The sequence below is a fragment of the Lacerta agilis genome, chromosome 3 (genome assembly GCF_009819535.1).
Source record: "Lacerta agilis isolate rLacAgi1 chromosome 3, rLacAgi1.pri, whole genome shotgun sequence".
In the NCBI taxonomy this organism is placed as follows: Eukaryota; Metazoa; Chordata; class Lepidosauria; order Squamata; family Lacertidae; genus Lacerta; species Lacerta agilis.
This window is the reverse complement of record NC_046314.1, coordinates 60,533,784-60,555,587: the sequence shown is the minus strand read 5'-3', so window position 1 is coordinate 60,555,587 and position 21,804 is coordinate 60,533,784. Positions and strand designations below refer to the sequence as shown.

General features: G+C 40.7%; 1 protein-coding gene across 2 annotated transcripts in view; it reads right to left on the bottom strand.

Annotated features, from left to right (window-relative positions):
* Positions 1-21,804, bottom strand: part of AIG1 (androgen induced 1) — an 82,496-nt gene that overhangs the window by 43,021 nt on the left and 17,671 nt on the right. For both annotated transcript variants that reach the window (XM_033143915.1, XM_033143914.1), the window contains exons 2-3: positions 19,720-19,875; positions 10,680-10,781 (exon numbers count right to left, since the gene is read on the bottom strand). In XM_033143915.1, the coding sequence (XP_032999806.1) occupies positions 10,680-10,781; positions 19,720-19,875 (258 nt within the window). The remainder of the gene's footprint in view (positions 1-10,679; positions 10,782-19,719; positions 19,876-21,804) is intronic.

Here is a 21,804-nt window from a genome sequence, read left to right as displayed (position 1 = left end):
CACTTTGGAGGGTCAGGAGAACCCCCCACAACAGCACAAGTTTGTTCCGTTTGGCAAGTGCAACACTGAGTTCCCACTTTTTATTTTATGTGTGCTTACTGAAAACGCAGAATCCAACCCTTTAGGTGTGGGATAATTTATGTGGGAAGATTTATGAGGAAATCTTCAGTTATTACTTTTCATCTCTTTGATCCTGGATGGTTAATCTTTCAGGATAAGTTACAATATTCCTTCATGACAATATTCCTACATGCTGTTGTGAGGAGGAAGCAGCAATGCTTCCGTGTCTGTGTAAGTCTTTGCAGAAGGACAGAGCAATAAATCAGGTCAGGCTGGAGGTCACTCTCCTCTCAGCATGCAGAGATAAAGCAGAAGTGCTGTGGGGAAGGCGTGGACTTCATGAAGAACTCGATAGAGGAAAGATCAGAGAAGCAGGAGACTGGAGAGGAAGAGGAAGAGGAGAATTGTCAGGATGCATTTCACTCCACTTGCAGGGTGGGTAGCTTGGGGGAAAGGAGATAACAGGATAGAGCCCTGTAAAGCAGCATCCAATGAAAGGTGAGAAGAGAAATGGAATTTGGAGGGGGGAGCTCATATTTTGAGCAAATAAGAAAGGAACAAGAAAAAGTTATTGGAGTCAAGGTCTAGTATAACAAGTTCAAGTGGTGAGCCTATAGCAGGATATTTGTGGAAGCAGCGGAGGAGTCCAGCGACAAAAATGGAGTCTGGGCTCTTAAAGCAATGGCCCCACTCGGTATACCTGAAGTAACAGTACTTTGGTGCTCTGAGGATCCTCTGGGGAGGGATAAATATAACAACTATGGTTATAGTTATTATTTCCCTCATGGCCACCTCTCTACCCAGAAATATGAACTAAGCATATCCAACAAAACCACAATATTTCTCTCTCTCTCCTGGGATTGACTAGATCAGGCATAGGCAAACTTGGCCCTCCAGATGTTTTGGGATGACAACTCCCATCATCCCTGACCACTGGTCCTGTTAGCTTAGGATGATGGGAGTTGTAGTTCCAAAACATCTGGAGGGCCAAGTTTGCCTATGCCTGGACTAGATCATGCTTGTCTTCTATTATGGGAGATCTTGGCTACTTTTCCTTCCGTTTTCTGCAAGAACCTGATACTGCACGCACGCACACACGTGTGTGTGTGTGTGTGTGTGTGTGTGTGTGTAATTTTAATTGCCAGGATACTCTTTCAAAGCAGCACCTGAAAGCGAAGGAGAAAACCAGAAGAGAGCATGCTAAGGAAACATGGGAAATGGCAATCTAGCAAAAAAAAAAAATAAGGGCATTCAAGGACAAAGGGAGCCAAACATGTCAATCATAGGTTGCTTCAGTGCCAAAAAAATTAAAATAGCCTTTTCTGTATTAGTAACAGTTATCAAATCAAAACAGTCTGAAATGTTCAAGGTTCCCCTTTGCCCCCATTTTACTGGGCACACTGCTGTTCTTGCCTACAGGTGAAAACTCACAAATTGCATAAAATACAGTTCCATATGAACAACTCTCACACTCACAATGCCTTCTATTGGAGCGTCATTGTATTTTCTTATACAGTAATGTTATTTCCAGGGAGGGGAAATGAATTGCCCATTAATATAGAAATGAAAATATGCAAGTATCCATGGCTACTGTTGTGATCCCAGTAACATCATTTGTACAGCTGTGAATATTTGTTATATTGCCAATTACGGCACAGCCACAGCACTAGGGAAATGACTAGCAAACACTGGTGCCTTATTTGTAAGGGGGTATTTTCCAAAGTAGAAGCAAACTTTTATTTCTGACTTTGTGACCTTCGCAATTTCACTTAATTTTTTCCTCCCAGCAGATGCCCACTGAGAAGCATTTGCAGTTTTTTTCTTTCAAGGCAATCAGATGCAAATGACTGATGGAGATGTGTCAAGTAATGACAGATTGTATAGATCAGGCATCCCCAAACTCTGCCCTCCAGATGTTTTGGGACTACAACTCCCATCATCCCTGACCACTGGTCCTGTTAGCTAGGGGTGATGGGAGTTGTAGTCCCAAAACATCTGGAGGGCCGAGTTTGGGGTTGCCTGGTATAGATCAAAAGAACAGTCTAATATATGTGATTTCTTCAAGATTTATGTTATTTATATCAGCATTTCTAATTTCCTGCTCAGTATAATTCTGAAATCCAGGTGAAGTGGAACACTGGCTTAACCACAACAGAGCATTAGCAAACAACAGAAGAGGACGAAACTACACTGGGAAGCCAGAAGACAGAGCATGTGTTCCTGAGGCTCATTCCCAATTTGCAAACCATGGTTTGGAGGAGGGAGCTAATGCAGTGCTTGTGCTGTATCACAATGGGATGCAGTCCACATTTCTTTTACAACAAAGGGAGAGGGTTATTTTGAGGTAGAAGGCTGGATAGATCTATACTGGGAATAATGCATATCTTCTCCCATGTTAATCTGCCATTGTTTACAAAGTCTTGGTCTCATAGGCTATGTACCCAGGACATATCCACATGGAGTATATCATCTTCATGCTATCAATAAATAATACTGACTACTGCTTCTAGGCAGCTGGGATCCAAATAATTACTTTAGGTGTGTGCCTAAGGACTTGGGCATATGCGCTGCGGTTTCTGACTTGTTTTCTTTTAATGGCAAATGCTCACATGCCATATTAAGAATCCATTTTGGAAATCTGCCCATTTTCAAAAGTGTGTTGCCATGTGGTACTGGGGTGAGAGGACAGTTGCTGTTCAAGAAATGGAATTAGTTGTGAGTTGTTTGGATCCTTGCCATTTAAAACTTAAGCCACTGCTTTTCTCTCTGATAGCATGAATGCACGAACAAGTATTTCAGGCATATACTAATGCAACTATCTAGCAATCAGATAACCGAGAACAAATTAGATTCAGTCAAAGCCTCAGATATAATATGTACTAAACATATTATCATAATAATAGTGGTGTTTTTTTTTATGAACAATGGCTTTATAGTTTGGAGGGTGAAACATTCATACTCCCTTTAAGTTCAGAATATGCAGGAAAATGAGAGAAATTTATTTGTAAAATCGATTATTCTTTATGAGAATTTTATTAGGAAACTTGATGAAACTCCAAGAATGTATGCCTTGTTGGGCTAAATGAAATGTCAGACCTTCATTACCGGTATATAATCTGAAATATTTCTCTGTTCCTTTGTAAGCTTTCTAGCCAGTAACGTAAAGCACTTTACAGTAATGTAAAGCACATTGGGAGGATGGGCAGGATGTAAATTTAATAAATAAAATTAAAGCTTGCCAGTCTACTGGTATTGTCACCTCCTTTCAGTACGTTGTTTCCTCTTGTTTTATATTTGAGATTAACTAGATTTCATATATTACAAAAGACACTTAATGAAGTTAGCATAGTTGTTTGCTGCCTTGCTTCTGCTATACAAAGACACCTTTCTTAGTTTGAAATGCTTTCCCTTCTACCAAGATGCCATAACTGCCACATAGGTTGTAGATCTTTGGTGCCAAAGTTCCTGTTCCAAAGCCTTGTAGCAAGACCAATCTGTCTGCCTTTCACATACAAATACCAAAGCAGCACAAGCTGTGGCTTTCCTGCAAGTGAAACTGTTTGTGTCCAAGATGCCTGCTAATTTTTACCATGTTGAGACACTCTTTAGCTCAATTTACAATGAAGCCACTTATCCCACGTACCTGGGGCTTTATCAGTCTGCTCTCCTGCCATGAGTGCTTTCCTCCCTCCTCTAGTGAAAGTTATTGTCTAACCTGATTCGTATTTCTGAGTATCACCAAGAAAAAAGTCCAACATTGTGATTGAGGATTGATTGTATTAAGACATTAGCATTCCTATGCCATGAACCACCCAGTCAGTAACTCCTCTGATCTTGTAGAGCAAGCAATCTTCTGAGGCCATGGTTTTTAACCACTGTCATAGTGAACATCCCCAATTCATGAAAATAATTGCCCACACCTACCCAACTGCAAATGAAGCAAACATTAGCACTTGACACCATTCATTGTCACCTATTTCATAGGAGCAAGCAAGCAAGAAGGAAGGAAAGGCAAGGATCACACCAGAACAGCATTATTTAATCCAAAATAAAAAATAAAAGACCTCCTTCCAGTAGCACCTTAGACACCAACTAAATTTGTTCTTGGTATGAGCTTTTGTGTGCATGCACACTTCTTCAGATACACTGAAACAGAAGTCACCAGACCCTTATATATAGTGAGAGAGTGGGGAGGGGTATTACTCAGAAGGGTGGTGGGAATGGGTGATTGGCTGATAGGTGTGGGAAACCTGTTGACGACTGTTAACGACTGCAATTGGTCTTACAGGAAAAAGCAATGGGTGAGATGGCTAAATATAGCTTTGTCATGTATAATGAGATAAGAATCCAATGTCTTTGTTCAGACCAGGTCTCTCCATGGTTTTAAGTTTGGTAATTAGTTGCAATTCAGCAACTTCTCTTTCCAGTCTATTTCTAAAATTCCTTTGTAGTAAGACAGCTACTTTGAGATCTTGTATAGAATGTCCTGGGAGACTTAAGTGTTTTCCTATTGGTTTTTCTGTCTTGTGATTCCTGATATCAGATTTATGTCCATTTATCCTTTGGCCTAGGGTTTGGCCTGTTTGTCCAATCTAGAGAGCTGAAGGGCACTGTTGTCATTTGATTGCATACACAATGTTAGAAGATGAGCAATTAAATAGTCCTGAGATGGTATGTTTGATGTTGTTGGGGCCAGTAATGGTGTTGTCCGGGTTTATGTGGCAGCAAAGTTGGCATCTGGGTTTATTGCAGGCTCTGGTACCAGTGTCCATGTTGAGTCCTGATGTTGTATTATTTTGGGTGAGGGGTTTTTTAAGATTGGGTGGCTGTCTGTAGGAGATGAAAGGTCTTCCTCCCAGAGCTTGAGAAAGAGAACTGTCATTGTCTACGAGAGGTTGTAGATCTCTGATTATTTAATGTTTGAAGAAGTTGTGGAAGTAAGTCTTATGAAAAGTAGGCATCTGCAAGGTGCTGTGACAACTTGCACTCTTTGCCTCCCAGTTGAGGCATACAACAGTTGAGTGAATATAGGCAACAATTTACCAAGTAATGACTTGCCATATGCATAGATCTACTCAGTAAGCCAGGAGGTAGAGAAGGTAAGAGATCATGTTCACCATTTCATTCTGACTGACCTCTGAAGACAGCCCACTGTCACTTTCAAACATCTACCATGAGCACATGTCAGGACAGAGTCTCAACAAAGATGTGCTCTCCCAAGCCCACATTTCCGGCATGTTCACATTCCTGTCTCAGTGAGGTCTATGCTGGCTTGGTCATGTCCACAGAATGGAAGATGGCAGGATCCCCAAGGACATGCTCTATTGGGGAGCTGGCATCATGCATCAGACCAGTTGGTAGGCAGACTGTGTTACAAAGATGTCTGCAAACATGACATGAAGGCAGGTAACATTAAACTTGCCCTGTGGGAATCCCTTGCAGACAACCGCAATGCCTGGAGACAATCAGTCAGGTCATCTATCCACAGCAGTGACCAAAGGAGGAATGATTGCTGGGAGGAGCGCAAAAAGAAGAAACGTCATGGTGCACCTACACCAGCACAACCAGACACCTACATCTGCCCCAGTTGCAACAAAACATGTATCTCCCATATCAGTCTCTACAGCCACAGCAGGCACTGCAACTCTCCAACAGTTTGAGTTCACTCCTGAAGGCACACTCTTCTATTGAGACAGATGGATGCCAACAACCGCACCAGCACTATAGCAATACCACAATAGTCTTTATTATTTGAATGCAATGCTTTTTTGCAGAAATGCTTGTTTCCTTAAGTAGAATGAAAGATTTGCTGCTAACCTACAAAAACTTAACTTGATTTCATTATTACCCATACATGATTTTATTTCTTTTTTTGTACTCTGTTACAGACAGAAGGCTTTTTTGGGCGGGGGGAGATCACTGGACAGTAAGTCCACAAAGCTCTTGCATATGTCTTCAATTGAAGGAAATGTTGCCTGCCAAACTTAAACCAAGTTGATCATAGGTTTGTTAAGAAAGAAAAAAAACCTTTACACTACCACCAATAAAATTCTAAAATCAAGTGAAGGAATCCAGTTGCTATGGCAGCAAATTAAACAAATAAATGAGCTACTATGAAATGCCAATATATACATACATATTGTGGTCTGATTAAGTCATATTTGCCACATTTGTTAATTGTAAATAGGCAGGTTTTAGCTTACTAAGCAGGATTCAATAAGTGCAATGGAGAACATTACTTTTTTTGTAAAAAAAAAAAATCTTTGTAAATTGATCTGAATGCTTACCAAGGAAGGAATCTGAAGGTAACACTATGCCATTTGCTACATGTGCAAAGGATAGTTAAAAGGAATGTTGGCTCTTCAGATGACAAGGAACTGATGTGCTAAAGGAGAATAAGGACACTGCATAGAAGCCTAATAATTTATTTGCATCTGTCTTCACAGTGGAGGATGTATGGTACACCCCTGTGCCTTAACTACTGTATTTCAGGAAAGGAGTCTGAGGAACTAAGGCAAAGAGTGGTAACAAGAGACTAACTCTTTTGCCCTACTGACAAATGGGCAAACCACCAGGTTCAAATGGCATCCATCTAAGATTCATCAAAGAACTCAAATTTGAAATTGTTGATCTTCTACCCAAAATATGTAACTTGTCGCTAAGATCAGTAGCCATCAGAGGACTGGAAAGTGGCCAATTTAACACCAGCTTGTTTGTTTTTAAATAAAAGGGATCCAGGAAATTATAGGTAGGTTAGCTTAACATCTGTTCTGGGAAAACTGGTGGAAAGCATTAGTAAAGATAGAATTTAAAAGCATATAGAAAAACAAGTCTTGGTGAAGTAGAGGCAGCATGGGTTCTGCAGACGTACGTATGATCTATCTAACCTTTTAGAGGTATCAACAGGTATCTATCCAAATGGGAAATGCAACTCAGTGTAAGTAAGTGTGAAATGATACACACTCATCTCTTCTTGACCACTTCAATACGGACCTTCAAAAGTGCACAGCTGTATATAAGCTATGAAAAATATGTGCTTAAGGCTAGATGATCTTTGGAGTTCTGCAATTCTGATTCTAAGAGATTGAGCATTCATTAGGAATTCAAGTCCAGAAGTTACCACCTATAGCATTTCCCATTTATTCCCTCCCCGTGCTGTTTTGTTATCTTTGCCTTCTTATTCCACTACAATATAGACCCATACAAATCTTATTCAACATAGTTATCACCTCAGCAACAATTAAACTGGAAACTATTTTAGATAAGCCAGAATGTAAAGAGGTTAATTTAATCAGAAATGGCCCCATTGTTATTATTTTTATTATTAAATTTGTATACTGTCATTCATCTGTAGATCTCAGGCAGTTCACATCATAAAAATACAAGATAAAAGCACATGATCATTTAACCCCTATATACTGTGTGTCTTTATATATATGTATATATCTCTCTATCTCTCTCTGTTTACAGAGAGTTATTTATCTACCTTTTCTATATCATTGTTACTATTTCCCCTTAATGTGCAGTATCAGAAAATTAAAGCAGAAATTTTAGTACAACTGTGGCAGATTCTTACCTAGCTCATGTCATTTAACTGTCAAAGTCCCAGATATCATATCCTGTGTTGGAAACTGCCCTGCAATGACTATGTTTGTTTGTTTTTATTAACCTGATTTATAGATCAAACAACACAGCAACATGCTGTGGTGGGTGGGCTAGGGAATCTACAAAATGAATTCCACTAATTCTGATTACATGTTCTGAAGATAAAATTTATTTAAAATTAGTTGGTTTTTCAAACACAGGCACAAATATGACCAAGAACCTGATTCTGTGCTAGATGCTTTGGAAGGTGGTCCAGTAGCCTAAGTAACCAAAGCAGCAAGAGCAATACGTACGTATACTTTTAACTATGGGATTTTCCTATAGTTTTAGAAACAAACTTGTGGAGCTACAGGTGGGGATGGGGTTTGGTTGTAAGGTTATATCCTGAAAATGGGTTATGTTGAAATTGGCTGGATTTGTTTCTAAGTAAACTGTTTAGGACCAGCACATAAACTTGAAAGCTTCTTGGAGCTCATCCAACACAGCACTCCAAACCTTCATTTGTTTTAAATTAACCAGGAAATTCACGTATTTTAAAAGGACAAATATTCAAAAAACCATTAAGGAAGCTCTGCTTGTTCCTCCCAGCCATTTTGTTCTTTAATACCCTTCTTAGCTCTTTCCATGAAAACATTCCTGTTTTTGATCCATAATTAAAGCAAGGATAACAAAAAAAAAAACACTGATGAATTGCAAATAAGTATGAAGATGTCAGAATTATACAAACCAAGGACTTGAGTTTCAAGGTTAATGGATGGGTGGATGGTATGTCAACAGTTGAGCCACATGAGTATAAACAGTAAAGGTGACTGTTGGGTTGATGCCCCTCAGGCCAGAAAGTTGCATGGAAGGCAGAGAGAGAGAAATTTCCAGTGGCATCCATGGCATAAATCCTACTCTGTGGGTGGAATTACTGTAACATAGTAGCCAAGGCACTCGGCTGCAAGTTAGGAAGCCCTCGATGCTAACCCTCTGGTTTCCCATCACTGCCAATTACCGAGAGGAAGAGGGGCAGGCAGAGCGAATCTGCCTACCCCACACCACCAACTGCTACTGCTAACTCCACTTACTGGCAGTAGGACACATTGAATTTGACAGGACTTACCGTACTTCTGAAAAGACTTGGTTAGGGCTTGTACTATAAGTAGTCATGGGGAAGATACTATCTCTTAGCTTCGGTTGCGTATCTGTAATGTAATTAATGCTGTTCTTCTTTACAGAGTTGTTGTAAGGATAAGATAAATCTGTCACTAGTGATAGTAGAAATTAAATCCTCAAACTATTCATTTTTGAATGATTCCTAAAATGGCTTATTGTGAACTACTTGAACTTACTAAGGTCAGTCCCTAAAGTGCTCAGAACAAACACCCTAGCTGTTATTGAATAAAACAAGTCAGCTAATTTACAGGTAACATTATTCCCTTATTTTTCATCTGTGTTTTTACCTCAAAAGCTGATGCCAAAATGATGGCTCTGTTCCTCCGTAAAGTGTTAATATGGCCCCATGCTAAAAATAAGAGATTTCTCTCTATTACAAAGGAAAGGAAAGGAAAAAAACTTCATCATCTCATCCCAGATGTGATGCTATGATAGACAAAGCATCAGACTGAATTAGAATTATCAATGAAGATAATGAGATAGCTAACGCATCAGAAGCCATTAGGCAGTGAAGTGGTGAAAACCCCCAACAGCCAAATGTTTCTTTAGTCATAGGAACACTTGGATAAACAGAAACTGACAGGACTTAACCATTTGATTTTTAAAAGGGCTTTTAATGAGGCCTGCTGCAGTGTTAGAAGTTGGAAATAAAGCAACATGCCAACCTACACTTCAAGAAGGGTATACGAACGATGTGATGTGACATCAAGTGTGCCAGGCACATTAGTGCCCCCCCCATTCTTTTTAATTGAGACTGTTCCCCCCTTTCCTTTTGGCTGCTTTTTGTGTGGAGGGTATACTGCTTTGTTTGCCTGTGTTTTATTTGGAGGGTGTGTGTATATATGTTATTTCCAGTTTGGGGGGGGTTGAGGTGGAGCTTATGAGCATCACCAGTTTTTCTTCAGCAAACTGGGTATTTTGTGGTGTCTGTGATTTCCAGTTGTGTTCCCAAGGTCCAAAGGGTTGGGGACCCCAATCTAGAGCATTTCTGGTAGTGGGGGTCAGTAGAAGGCAATTTTCCCATCCCCTTCTCCCACTGGCAGCCCCCAATCCCTCCAAAACATCTCTTCCGTTGGTTGGGACATCTTCCTACATGAGATGGGCTGTGGGGAAAGAGATAATCACTGAAAACTAGGAGTGCTTTTTGGGTGACTCAGGGGGGCCACCAGGGAGAGACGGTCAGGGGTGGACAAGTCACCTTTCACTGCCTCACTTCAGTGGGCACTTCTCTGTACAGAAGTATTTGTTTATATGAAAAGATAACACAGCAAAAGCTGTATTTTAAATTTTATCTACTATGTGTTCCAATATTATTTGACTACAGGCAACCAGAAGATAGCACCTGTTCCTCAGAATATAGCGCAATAGTGTTGAAAAATACTCTGGGTCACACACTTAGCCCTGCACACAAAGTCACACTTCTCCTCCTGTCCCCACTATTGCAGTTATTAATTTCAGCAAAATGGGAGTCTTCTTCATGTGTGTAAGCTTCCTGTGCATTTTATAGAACTGATAGGTCAAGGGGCAGGGTAAATATGCAGCTCAGAGCCACCTCTCAACGTACTTATCTTCTACACGAACACCGCTCAAATCTTTGGTAAAAAAGATACCTTATTAATATTGTGTCATATACACAACACAAGAATTTGCAGAGTTAAGTTTAAATTAGATGAGGGTTGATCCTCCAGCTGTTGCAGAAAACTTTTTTTTTCTTTAAAAAAAATCCTCTCTGTAAACATCTTTGGATATTTTTCATTGTGCACATTTCAGCATATATGATCTCAAAAATGAAATAAACCAATTAACAATGTTCTTTAAAAGCAAGTACAGTAAAGTGTTCTGGTCATTCTACTCACCATTCCATGATTCAGCCAAGGTGGTATAAAATTATCAAGGAGCTTTGGATAAACTAGTTCTCTATCATAGATGTAGATGCTCCAAAACATTGTTACGACAAACTGGAGCAAGGAGGGAAACAGAAAGAAAGAAAGAAAATGTTTGTTTGTTCTTTGTTAAAGAAAGGCACAGTATTGTATTAACATTTAACACTTCCTTTTAATGGTGTAAAAATAAATACACTGCTGTTATTCTAAGAGAATTTTCCTTTTAATTGATTTAAATGCACAGTATATATCTGGCATAGCCCAAAGCTGTGTCCTTGGGGATAATCTCTCTGCCTATTCTCCAGATATAAGGGGACGACAACGGATGAGATGGTTGGACAGTGTTCTTGAAGCGACTGGCATGAGTTTGGCCAAACTGCGGGAGGCAGTGGAGGATAGGTGTGGCTGGCGTGCTCTGGTTCATGGGGTCACGAAGAGTCGGACACGACTGAACAACAACAACAATTCTCCAGATAGCGGTCTTGTGGTCAGAAGTGAATTTTGCCACATAAAGCAGTCTATCCACACATGCTATCCTGAGACATTACATAGAAAATCTGGAAATGGCATAATATTAAAACATGGGAAATTGTTTTCTTCCTTTTCAAAATTTCCACATTTTTTTAATAAGTGAAACTTTAGGCAAGATTTTTTTAACTACTCTTTAATTGAAAAAAAAACATTAAGTTCTTGATTTGGCATCTAACTATTTGGTCATTTCATATTCCAAAAGCATGTACATCTTCTCTCCTACTTTTTATATTCAGGTTATAAAACACATATTTTGATATACAAGCCTCTGAGATAGAAACAATCACACACAATTTTTGTGATGTCAATAATGGTGACGCATGCGAAGGAGTCTATTGCGAAGTAGAAGGAGCTAGTAAGTATTGTCCTGATTCAAAATAAGAACAACTTGAATACCCTGCCCATCATTTATGAACACAGCAAGAACTGTAATCAAGTCATGTCAATGAAAATATGTTCCATTTTGCTAAAGTCAAATGCGTGCCAGCTGGCTTTATTGACCAAGAATGAATGAATTTATCATTATTAAATTTATATACTGCCCTTCATCCAAAGATCACAGGCCAGTTCACGAGAACAGGGATAATCTGAATCTATAAGAGAAATTATTTGGATTGTTGACGGCAGCTTCAGGTAGGGAACATGTGATGCCATTGTGAAAATATCTGCACTGGCTGCCCATCTACTCTGAGCCAAGGTTCAAGGTTCTTGTATTAAACTACAAAGCCCTGAACAATTTAGGTCCAGGGTACCTCAGGGATCGCCTGAACCCTTATATCCCAGCTTGATCACTGAGATCATCTGCAGCAGTGTCTCTGATCGTTTCCCCGAGTTGGTGAGATTTATTTGACAACAATGAGAAACTGAGCCTTTAGTGTCATTGGCTCACTCCTGCGGAATACAACGTGGGTGGTGCTGCAGTCTAAATGACTGAGCCTCTTGGGCTTGCTGATCAGAAGGTCGGTGGTTTGAATCCCTGCGATGGGGTAAGCTTCCGTTATTCTGTCCCAGCTCCTGCCAACCTAGTAGTTTGAAAGCATACCAGTGCAAGTAGATAAATAGGTACCGGTACCACTGCAGTGGGAAGCTAAATGGCATTTCTGTGTGCTCTGAAATCCATCACGGTGTTCTGTTGTGCCAGAAGTGGTTTAGTCATGCTGGCCACATGACCCGGAAAGCTGTCTGTGGAAAAATGCCGGCTCCCTCGGCCTGAAGGCGAGATGAGTACTGCAACCCCATAGTCACCTTTAACTGGACTTAACCGTCCAGGGGTCCTTTACCTTTGCACATCTGATTACTGATCGTTGTTTTTAACTTTGTTGTTTTTAACTTGTTATGCCCGAGCTTTCCAAACTGTGTGTCACGACATGTTAGTCTGTTGGCTGCAGTGTGTAAGTGTGTTGCGCGAATGCTCTCCACACTCTTCCTAAGGCTGGAAAGGGGCTAGTTTAACCTCCGGTTTGCTAGTAAAACTGAATTACTGTGTCATGAAATGACGCATGTATAAAAAGGGTGTCACCAACATGAAAAGTTTGGAAAGCTCTGTGTTATGCTTTTATTGTATGGCTTTATCTTATTTTTACTGTTGTAAACCGCTTTGGTAATTTCTGTGATAGAGCCGTACGTACATAAATACATACATACATAAAATAGTTTATTGTGCTCCAATATTTCAAATGCACAGAGGATTGCTGTTATAGTTTGGAATGAATAAGTGTTGCAAGTGTCGTGAATATGAACTACGGTAAATACCCTACAATAGAGGTTCAACTGCCTGAGTTTTTGATGCGAACATCTATTGTGACCTTTTCATTCACCTGAGAGCGGAACGTTTGCTTAGGAAAACAGATCTTCTCTTAGCCATACAAGAAGAATTTGGGAGCTGTTCTCTCAGTGCTATACTAGAAAGATGCTCTCTCAATGCATAGCACCCTAGCTTCAAATATATTTGTCCATCTGTTAGGATGAGTACTGATGCCTGCTCAAGCTAACTTAAGATTTGTGCCAGGAAAAATAAGTTATGATGGACCACATGCAAGGCAATGCAAGTAAAAATGCTCTGCAAGAAGTAACTCCCTTTCTTGTGCCAATACTGGGGTTGGCACACATCCCTCCTCCCCCCCCCCTTTGATGCAGTTGACATGCAACTGACTGAAAGGCAGGACAATGGAGAAAATGATACAAATCCCCCATTTTTCCAAGACGGCATATTGTATTGCAAGGGGTTAGGGTGACCTTGTGAAACACAACTGGCATATGAAACATATGCATCAGGAAATGAACTTTCAGGGCTGCATTAAAGAAACAAAAACAGGTCTGATATTAATGGATTATAGTGAGTTGAGCTGAATCATAACTGAGTGAGTCCAACAGAGTTGGCGAGCACATGAAGTATCTTGTGAAGCAACGAAAACTTATATTTTGCCAGAGAGGTAAAAGCAAAAAAAGAAAAAAGAAAAAAAGATAGAAGATAGGAAGTTCCATCTGTCTCCTAACCAAAGTCAGCCTATGGATGGAAATGGTTCAGCAGAACTGGCTGCAACCATCTGGTGTTCCAGGTGGCCAGATTTGTTTAACGAAAGCCCAAAACACAGGTATGCCTGGGGTACGAAAAGGATGCACAAAAGAAGAATTCTAATTTTAGTCAGTTTCCACTCCAGAAAATATAGGCACGTAGCTATCACACGAATCAATTTTATTTTATTTACAAATGCACATACAACAATGGGTAGGTTTCTCTCTAACCAGGCCTGTGGCTGATTAACATTTTGTGGCCTTTTAAATGAGTTTTTTGTTTTATTATGCATTTTGTGTTCTCATTTTGTATTTTTATGTTGTGAACCAACCTCTGACCTTTGGATGAAGGGCAGTAATTTGTTTGTTTGTTTGAGCCTTTGGATCCTCTACTCCATATTTCAGAGAGATCAGATTGGATTTTACAATTCAAATCTCTTACAAAATTAGAACACCCCTACAAACCATCATGCTCCTCTAAAAATCCTGTGAAACCAGCCCAGAAAATAGCTGATAATGCTTTGAGAACTAATTAGTGCAGTAACTCTGAAACTAATCAGAATCATAAAACGGTGCCTGACACATTTATCCAATCAACTGTTGAACACAGGGGAAAAAAAAGACAAAACAGAGAATATGTGTTTCATGAGAACCCTGCTTGGCTCCCTCTTGTGCAGCCTTTAAACAGTCCCGAAAACGTTTTTTCTTAATCCCACCAAGCTTTCTATTGATTTCATTGCTGGCCCTCTACATATGATTTTATCTGGTGCTGCTTTTATTATATGTTTGTTCAGTTCTTTAGTTTAAACATTTATATTGTAAACTGCATTGCAAGAACTTGTCTTTATTAGAAATAAAATAAATGCAGAATACTGTTTTTCAGCAGTGGCACCAATTAGATGCCACAGCTTTATTTGCAGGATGTAGCAAAGCTCTTCATCGTGAGACAAAGGCTTACATAATCATGCCCAATGCGTGGAAATGCTGCCTTGTGAACGTGCATAATGCATGAGGTTGTGACATTACTGTGAAGTCATGCAAAATTAAAATGTGATTTTCTGCATCTCCTGTGAGTTTCTGCATCTCCCGCAAATACATCCAGCAATCAGGCGAAGTTGCAATAAAGTTAAATAGTTCTACAACCAGGGCCTTCAGTTCCTTCGGCTTCTAAACAAAACTTGTGAAGGATTAATATAGCTAGAATCAGCTAGCTTATAATATCCAGTCTTGCTTCCCAGCAGCATGGACAATGTGATGAATAATACGAACAAAACAATGTCCCTCTTCCATGGTGAAAAAATATTTCCATTTCCCTATTCTACTTTAAAGCTTTGGAAAGCAATGCAACAAGGTGTCATCTGACTAAGAATTTAAAATCAGGAAACAAACCAGTGATTCAAAAAGAGGAAAGGGTTCTTCTTAATAGCAACACACATTAGTGCAAAGGTGGTTGAACAAGATGTAACTGCAATTTGTCATTCTATAAATGTTGATTCTTTTTTAAAAGCTTCATTAGAAAGAACAGAATTCAGTGTAGTTTTTAAAAAGAACATAATTACAGCATGTGGAATGGTCCATCCTGCATCCTGTTCTCACAGTGGCCAACCAGATGCCTGTGAGAAACCTGCAAGCAAGGACCTAAGCACAAGAGCACTCTGCCCTCCTGCAGTCTCCAGCAACTGGTATTCAGAAGCACTCCTGCCTCCATGGAGCCGGAGCATAGCCACCATGCTCCACAAATCTCTCTAAAACGTCTTTGAAAGCCATCCAAGTTAGTGGCCATCATTGCCTGTGGGAGTGAGAACCATACCCATGTGTTACATCAAGTAATTTCTTTTATCTGTCTTGAATCTTTCGGCATTCTTTTATCTCTCTTGAATCTTTTGGCATTCTCTGTCTACTTTTCCCATGCCATGTATAATTTTATAAACTTCTATCGTTATCACCTCTTACTCTAAGCTCAAATGCTGCGACCTTTCCTCATAGGGGAGTTGCTCCATTCCACTGATTATTTTGGTTGCCTGCCGGGGTTCGGTGCTGGAGCTCCTCGTGCGTAAGCTTAAGCTGCCCACGCACGAGGTACCAGTAGCGGGGGGAAAGCGGCCAGCGTTCCACGTGCTTATGAGCATGGGCGCCGGCCAAGTCTCACAATCTGAAGGAAGCTGAGTAAGACGGAAAATGACCCCGAAGGTGTGTGTGTTCTTGAATGCCTTCTAACTAAAATAATGCCTCGAAAACTAATGGATGCCTCGAAAACCAATGGATGCCTCGAAAACCAATGGATGCCCTGAATCTGAACCAGGAAAACCAAACCAAGGACGTTATCTAAGTTTTGGTTAAAATCAAAAAAAGATCTTTAGACCTTTTCCCCTTTTCCCCAAAGGACGACAGACACCGAGTATATTTTTAGTGGCTTTGGCAAAACCCGCGTAGGCTCGTTTCTTGCCCTAAGCTAAGTTTCCCTAAGCTCTCAGTCCCTGCGCGCCCAATCTTCCGCGATACTAAACTAAATAATACTAAACCGAAATATCTTCCGCAAATCTAGCCCTAGGCTAAACCTAAAAGCCTAACTAAAGCTAAACCGAATATCTTCCGCGAACTAAACCTAACTAAAAGAAAAACCCATCCAACCCATCCAGCCCGCTCCCAAAACACCTTAAACTAAACTTGACTTCTACTGAACATAAAAGACCCCAAAAGAACAAAACGTAAAGAACGATTGACTAACCCAAACTGAACGAACGTGCCTAAGTGGGGAGCCTCAGCCTTTTATTTAGGTACAGATGTGACATCACGATCGATGCCTCAACCAATAAAACCACTGTTGCTGCCTTCCAAAAAGGCGGGAAGCAGGGTTAACGCTCATTGATAACTTTGAAACATTACCGGGACTATAAATTAAAGGCGGATTAATCTTATTGGCAAACCGACTGTTCATTCTTACTTTCACTTTCGCTTTTACGCGTAAGGATACAAAAAGTAGTTCTCAATAACCATTAAAATAAACAATTAACCGCGGATCTTTTAACGGATCCACGCAGTGTATTCCGACAGTTGCCATTTTCTGGACGTTTTCCTACTCTTTTGGAGAGCCTCTCCCTTATTTAGGCTGCTATAGTTTCAGTGATCATGTATAAGAGTGCAAGTTTGATTACCCAATGCATTGGGTTGTTTCCCCCCTTACATTTCTGTTTTACCTCATTTTTAACATCATCTGTTATGATGCTGTATTGCTATGAGTAAAAGAAAAACTAACTGAAATATAATAGTAGAAACTGAAAATAAGGTTAAAGGACAAAAAAAAATATTGGAAACGACTAAATGATGCTTTCCACTCTTTACTGCACACTGGCACACTTAGGGCTTCTAAAAATAACAATAATATGGTAGCCACTATTGCACACAGTATTTGAATTAATAAATTGTGGAATTTTCTGCTTTACACATTACTGCTGTATGAATTACAAATAGAAATAACAAAGAAATGTATAGGTTCTGTCCTTGCTTAAGAAGATGAGGGACTGTTGGAATGGGAGCAGTCCTACGGAGTGCTCTAAGATTCTATTTTCTCCATCCAGCGTCACTTTTTAACACCCTCATGGAACTGCTGGAAGAAGCTGTCCAAAGACTTAAGATTAATGCTATCAGTGTGCAAATAGCTCTTGGCTCTATTTCTTCTTTTCACCACAGTGAGAAGCAGAGAAAACTTTGAATTAATGTCTAGCATCGGTGATGAACTAGATGAGAGTGAATGTAGCAAAACTCAATCCAGACAGGACAGAGATATTGATGGTGGGAGGTTTGATTAATCTGGGAATTTGCGGCTTTAAAAGCTCACCTTTTGAGTCAGGTTTTATAAACTCGGGAAGTTTTTCTCTGAAACTAGTTGGGGAGAACTCTGCCAGCATCTCTATCTGTGCCTGCTCCTACAGGGTGGTTAATAATAATTTATTTATTTATTTATTCCCTGCCCATCTAGCTGGGTTTTCCCAGCCACTCTGAGCGGCTTCCAACAAAATATTAAAATATTACAATAGACTGTTAAACATTAAAAGCTTCCCTAAAGAGGGCTGCCTTCAGATGTCTTCTAAAAGTCTGGTAGTTGTTTTTCTCTTCGACATCTGGTGGGAGGGTGTTCCACAGGGCGGGTGCAACTACCAAGAAGACCCTCTGTCTAGTTCTCTGTAACTTGGCTTCTTGCAGCAAGGGAACCACCAGAAGAACCTTGGCACTGGACCTCAGTGTCCAGGTAGATCACTGGGGGTGGAGACGCTCCTTCAGGTATACTGGGCCGAGGCCATTTAGGGCTTTAAAGGTAAGCACTAACACTCTGAATTGTGCTCGGAAACGTACTGGGAGCCAATGTAGGTCTTTCAAGGTGTTATGTGGTCTTGGCAGCCACTCCCAGTCACCAGTCTAGCTGCCGCGTTCTGGATTAGTTGTAGTTTCCAGGTCACCTTCAAAAGTAGCCCCACATAGAGCGCATTGCAGTAATCCAAGCGAGAGATAACTAGAGAATGTACCACGTTGGCGAGACAGTCCGTGGGCAGATAGGGTCTCAGCCTGCATCCCAGATAGAACTGCTAAACAGCTGCCCTGGACACAGAATTGACGTCTGCCTCCATGGACAGCTGTGAGTCCAAAATGACTCCCAGGCTGCGCACCTGGTCCTTCAGGGGCACAGTTACCCCATTCAGGACCAGGGAGTCCTCCACACCTGCCCGCCTCCTGTCCCCCCAAAACAGTATTTCTGTCTTGTCAGGATTCAACCTCAATCTGTTAGCACCATCCATCCTCCAACTGCCTCCAGACACTCACACAGGACCTTCACCACCTTCACTGGTTCTGATTTGAAAAAGAGGTAGAGCTGGGTATCATCCGCATACTGATGAACACCTAGCCCAAACCCCCTGATGATCTCTCCCAGCGTCTGCATGTAGATGTTGAAAAGCATGGGGGAGAGGACAGAACCCTGAGGCACCCCAGAAGTGAGAGCCCAGGGGTCTGAACACTCATCCTCCACCACCACTTTCTGAATACGGCCCAGGAGGAAGGAGCGGAACCACTGTATAACAGTGCCCCCAGCTCCCAGCCCCTCTAGACGGTCAAGAAGGATGTTATGGTAGATGGTATCAAAAGCCCCTGAGAGATCCAGCAGAACTAGGAACCAGCTCTCACCTTTGTCCATAGCCCACCGGCGATCATTGACCAGTGCGACGAAGGCAATTTCAGTCCCATGATGAGGCCTGAATCCCGACTGGAAGGGATCCAAATGGTCCAGGCGTGCCTGGAGTTGTTCAGCAACCACTCACTCAACCACCTTGCCCAAGAATGGAAGATTTGAGACTGGGCGATAGTTGGCCATATTGGCCACATCTAAAGATGGTTTTTAAAGAAGTGGTTTGATAACCGCCTCTTTCAGTGTGTCTGGGAAGGCTCCCTCACAGAGAGAAGCATTCACCACCCTGCAAAGCCCATCGGCCAGCCCTTCCCGGCTAGCTTTTATAAGCCAGAGTGGCTTACTGGTTACTGACCTCTATGAGGTGTTTCTTGGTAAATCTAAAACACTACAAAATGCTTTAAGTGTGGCTACATTTGAAAACACTGTGCTTTCTGTGATGCGTGTGTGTTCAAACTTGTGGTTGATTTTATTGTATTCAACTGTTGTTTTTAATACTGTGTTGCAAGCTACACAAAGTGGTCCTTCGAGGCATGTTTAATAGGCTATAAAGAACAAACAACACACAGAGAAATATGAAATTGTGTATAGTCAGAACAACCCAGGAATCCCCCCCCCCAGCAGCAGCAGCACCCCTACCTTTCTGAAGATATCGCAGGAGCCTCCCAGAGTCCACGTGAGACTTCGAACAAGTTAAATGTGTGCAAGTTGCTGGTCGATTGTATACTATGAGCTATGTGGGGGCTACATGTCTCAAACTGGAAGTTAATTACTTTGCATGGTACTTACAACTCCAATAGGGAAAGCTAAGACAGCCATCATCCAATCACGGAGGGAAATGAGTTTTCTTAGTTGTCTTTCTTGTTCTTGGCTGTCATTTCCTTTAGTAAGGAGGCTGGAAAGGTCTGTCAATACGCAGATTCCGAAAAAGACCGCTTGAATAACCTGCATTAAAAAATTAAAGATATATATATATATATACTGTATATCTTGAAGGCTGTACAATGTAACACAAATTCCAATAGTTTCATTATGATGTTGCGGCAGCCAGGCCAGGACCTCCAAAGTTTCCATTCTGGCTGTGGATTAAAATATTAGCGTGCCAATATACACCATCTCTACTGTAAATAAGACCAATGCAGTTGTTTTTACAGTAGCGATTTTGTTAAGCCATTTTCTAAGATACACATCGAAAATACCAGAGGTTACCCTTGTGTGAGGAATCTTCTCACATAGGAAGCCAAGCAGAAAGAAAGCCACAAGGACAGGGTGTGTGTGGCAGTAATCAGGCACATCAGAAAAACCACTAACATGGAAATGAGGAAGCAGAAAAGAGGCCATCACAAAGGAATTTTAGAACACGATGCAGACAGAGTTAAAGGAGGGGGCTGAGAATTCAGGACAGAATCAGGGCTGATGGATGAACATGACTATCCTGTTTGCAAAGGGACCCAAGGGTGTCAGGGCTTGTGGTATAGAGCTCCATCGGTGCTAAGTTCTTCAGAACGAAGAGCTAAGCCAGAGTTAGCAGCTTTATAAGACCTGGTAGGACTCTGTTGATCTCCTGTTACCAAACCTCTGCTGAATTGGGTTATCTGATCCCTGCAATGCCACCATCTGGCCATCTGCAGAGGTGGCGCTAAAGCACAGCAGTGATAGCTTTGTCCAGAAAGCTAACATAGTAACACAGTAAAAGTCCTGATTTCCACTATAAAAGTACCTACTTCAAAGTCCCAAGTGTTTCCCAGCTCCTCAACTCTATTCCTAGCCTGATGAAATTTGAATAAAAGAGAATGCGTGGCAGCTATCTTCAACCTTTGGAGCTTCCCTGTCAACACCTGAAACACTTAAGAAATGGCACTGCTCAAGTGTAGCCCACATAATTTGTTATGATTAACACTTTACCCTAGATTATATTATGAAGTTGAGCCTTTGATAGGCCTGATCAGAATTCAGCAAGAATTCAAAGAATCTGCTAACATGCTTAGGACATAAAAGTTTTTTGGCTGCTTTTCCCAAAATGTGTGGGCTGAAGACAGGACAGTAATCTCATCCTGGTGAGGGTCTGGAATATTAGAGATTTACGGCCAACTGATAAGTAGCCAACTGGTGAGGTACTAATAATGCTAACAATTGTATTGCCAGATTTTCTTGACTGAAGAAAATTGTAGAGAAACAAGAACTGAGGCCACAAGGGTACAATTGTGTAGAACTGGTGATTTAAATGATTCAAGCTTTTCAAGTCTCTTATGGATAATTTATTTTTTGAAGTTTATATCCCAGATGGAGTTAATATGCCAGGACAAGGCCCTGTTTCGGAGATTCTTCATCAGCTGGAACAATCAGAGCCCGTATGTTAATTATCATACAAGCAGTATAAAGTCGTCTAAAGTTTATAAACATATATTCGAAATAGTATAATAAAAATTAAAAATTAATCTTACCCAGTAGAATCTTAACGTCTTAAGGTCAACGTGTACTAGTTGCTTAGAATTAGGAGGCTCAGAGTACGTTTGTAATATTTAAAGAGAAATTAAGGTATGTCCTAATAAGGATTTAAAGCGGCAGTAGTACAATTACGATCATAAAGTTTCAGTAAAAAACACAGCAAATTACAAGAAAGGAGTAAAATCCTGATGAGTATTTAAACCTTGGGGGGAAACCATGTTGAAAAGATGAACGAATCTGGTTTCTTGTCGTAACAAGAGTTTATCAGTATTCTTGCGGTGAAATCGATCTGGGGACAGCTTCCATATAACAAAAAACAAGAAATCATCTTCTGTATGTAAGAGACTTGAAAAGCCTGAATCATTTAAATCACCAGTTCTGCACAATTGTACCCTTGTGGCCTGAGTTCTCGTTTCTCTACAATTT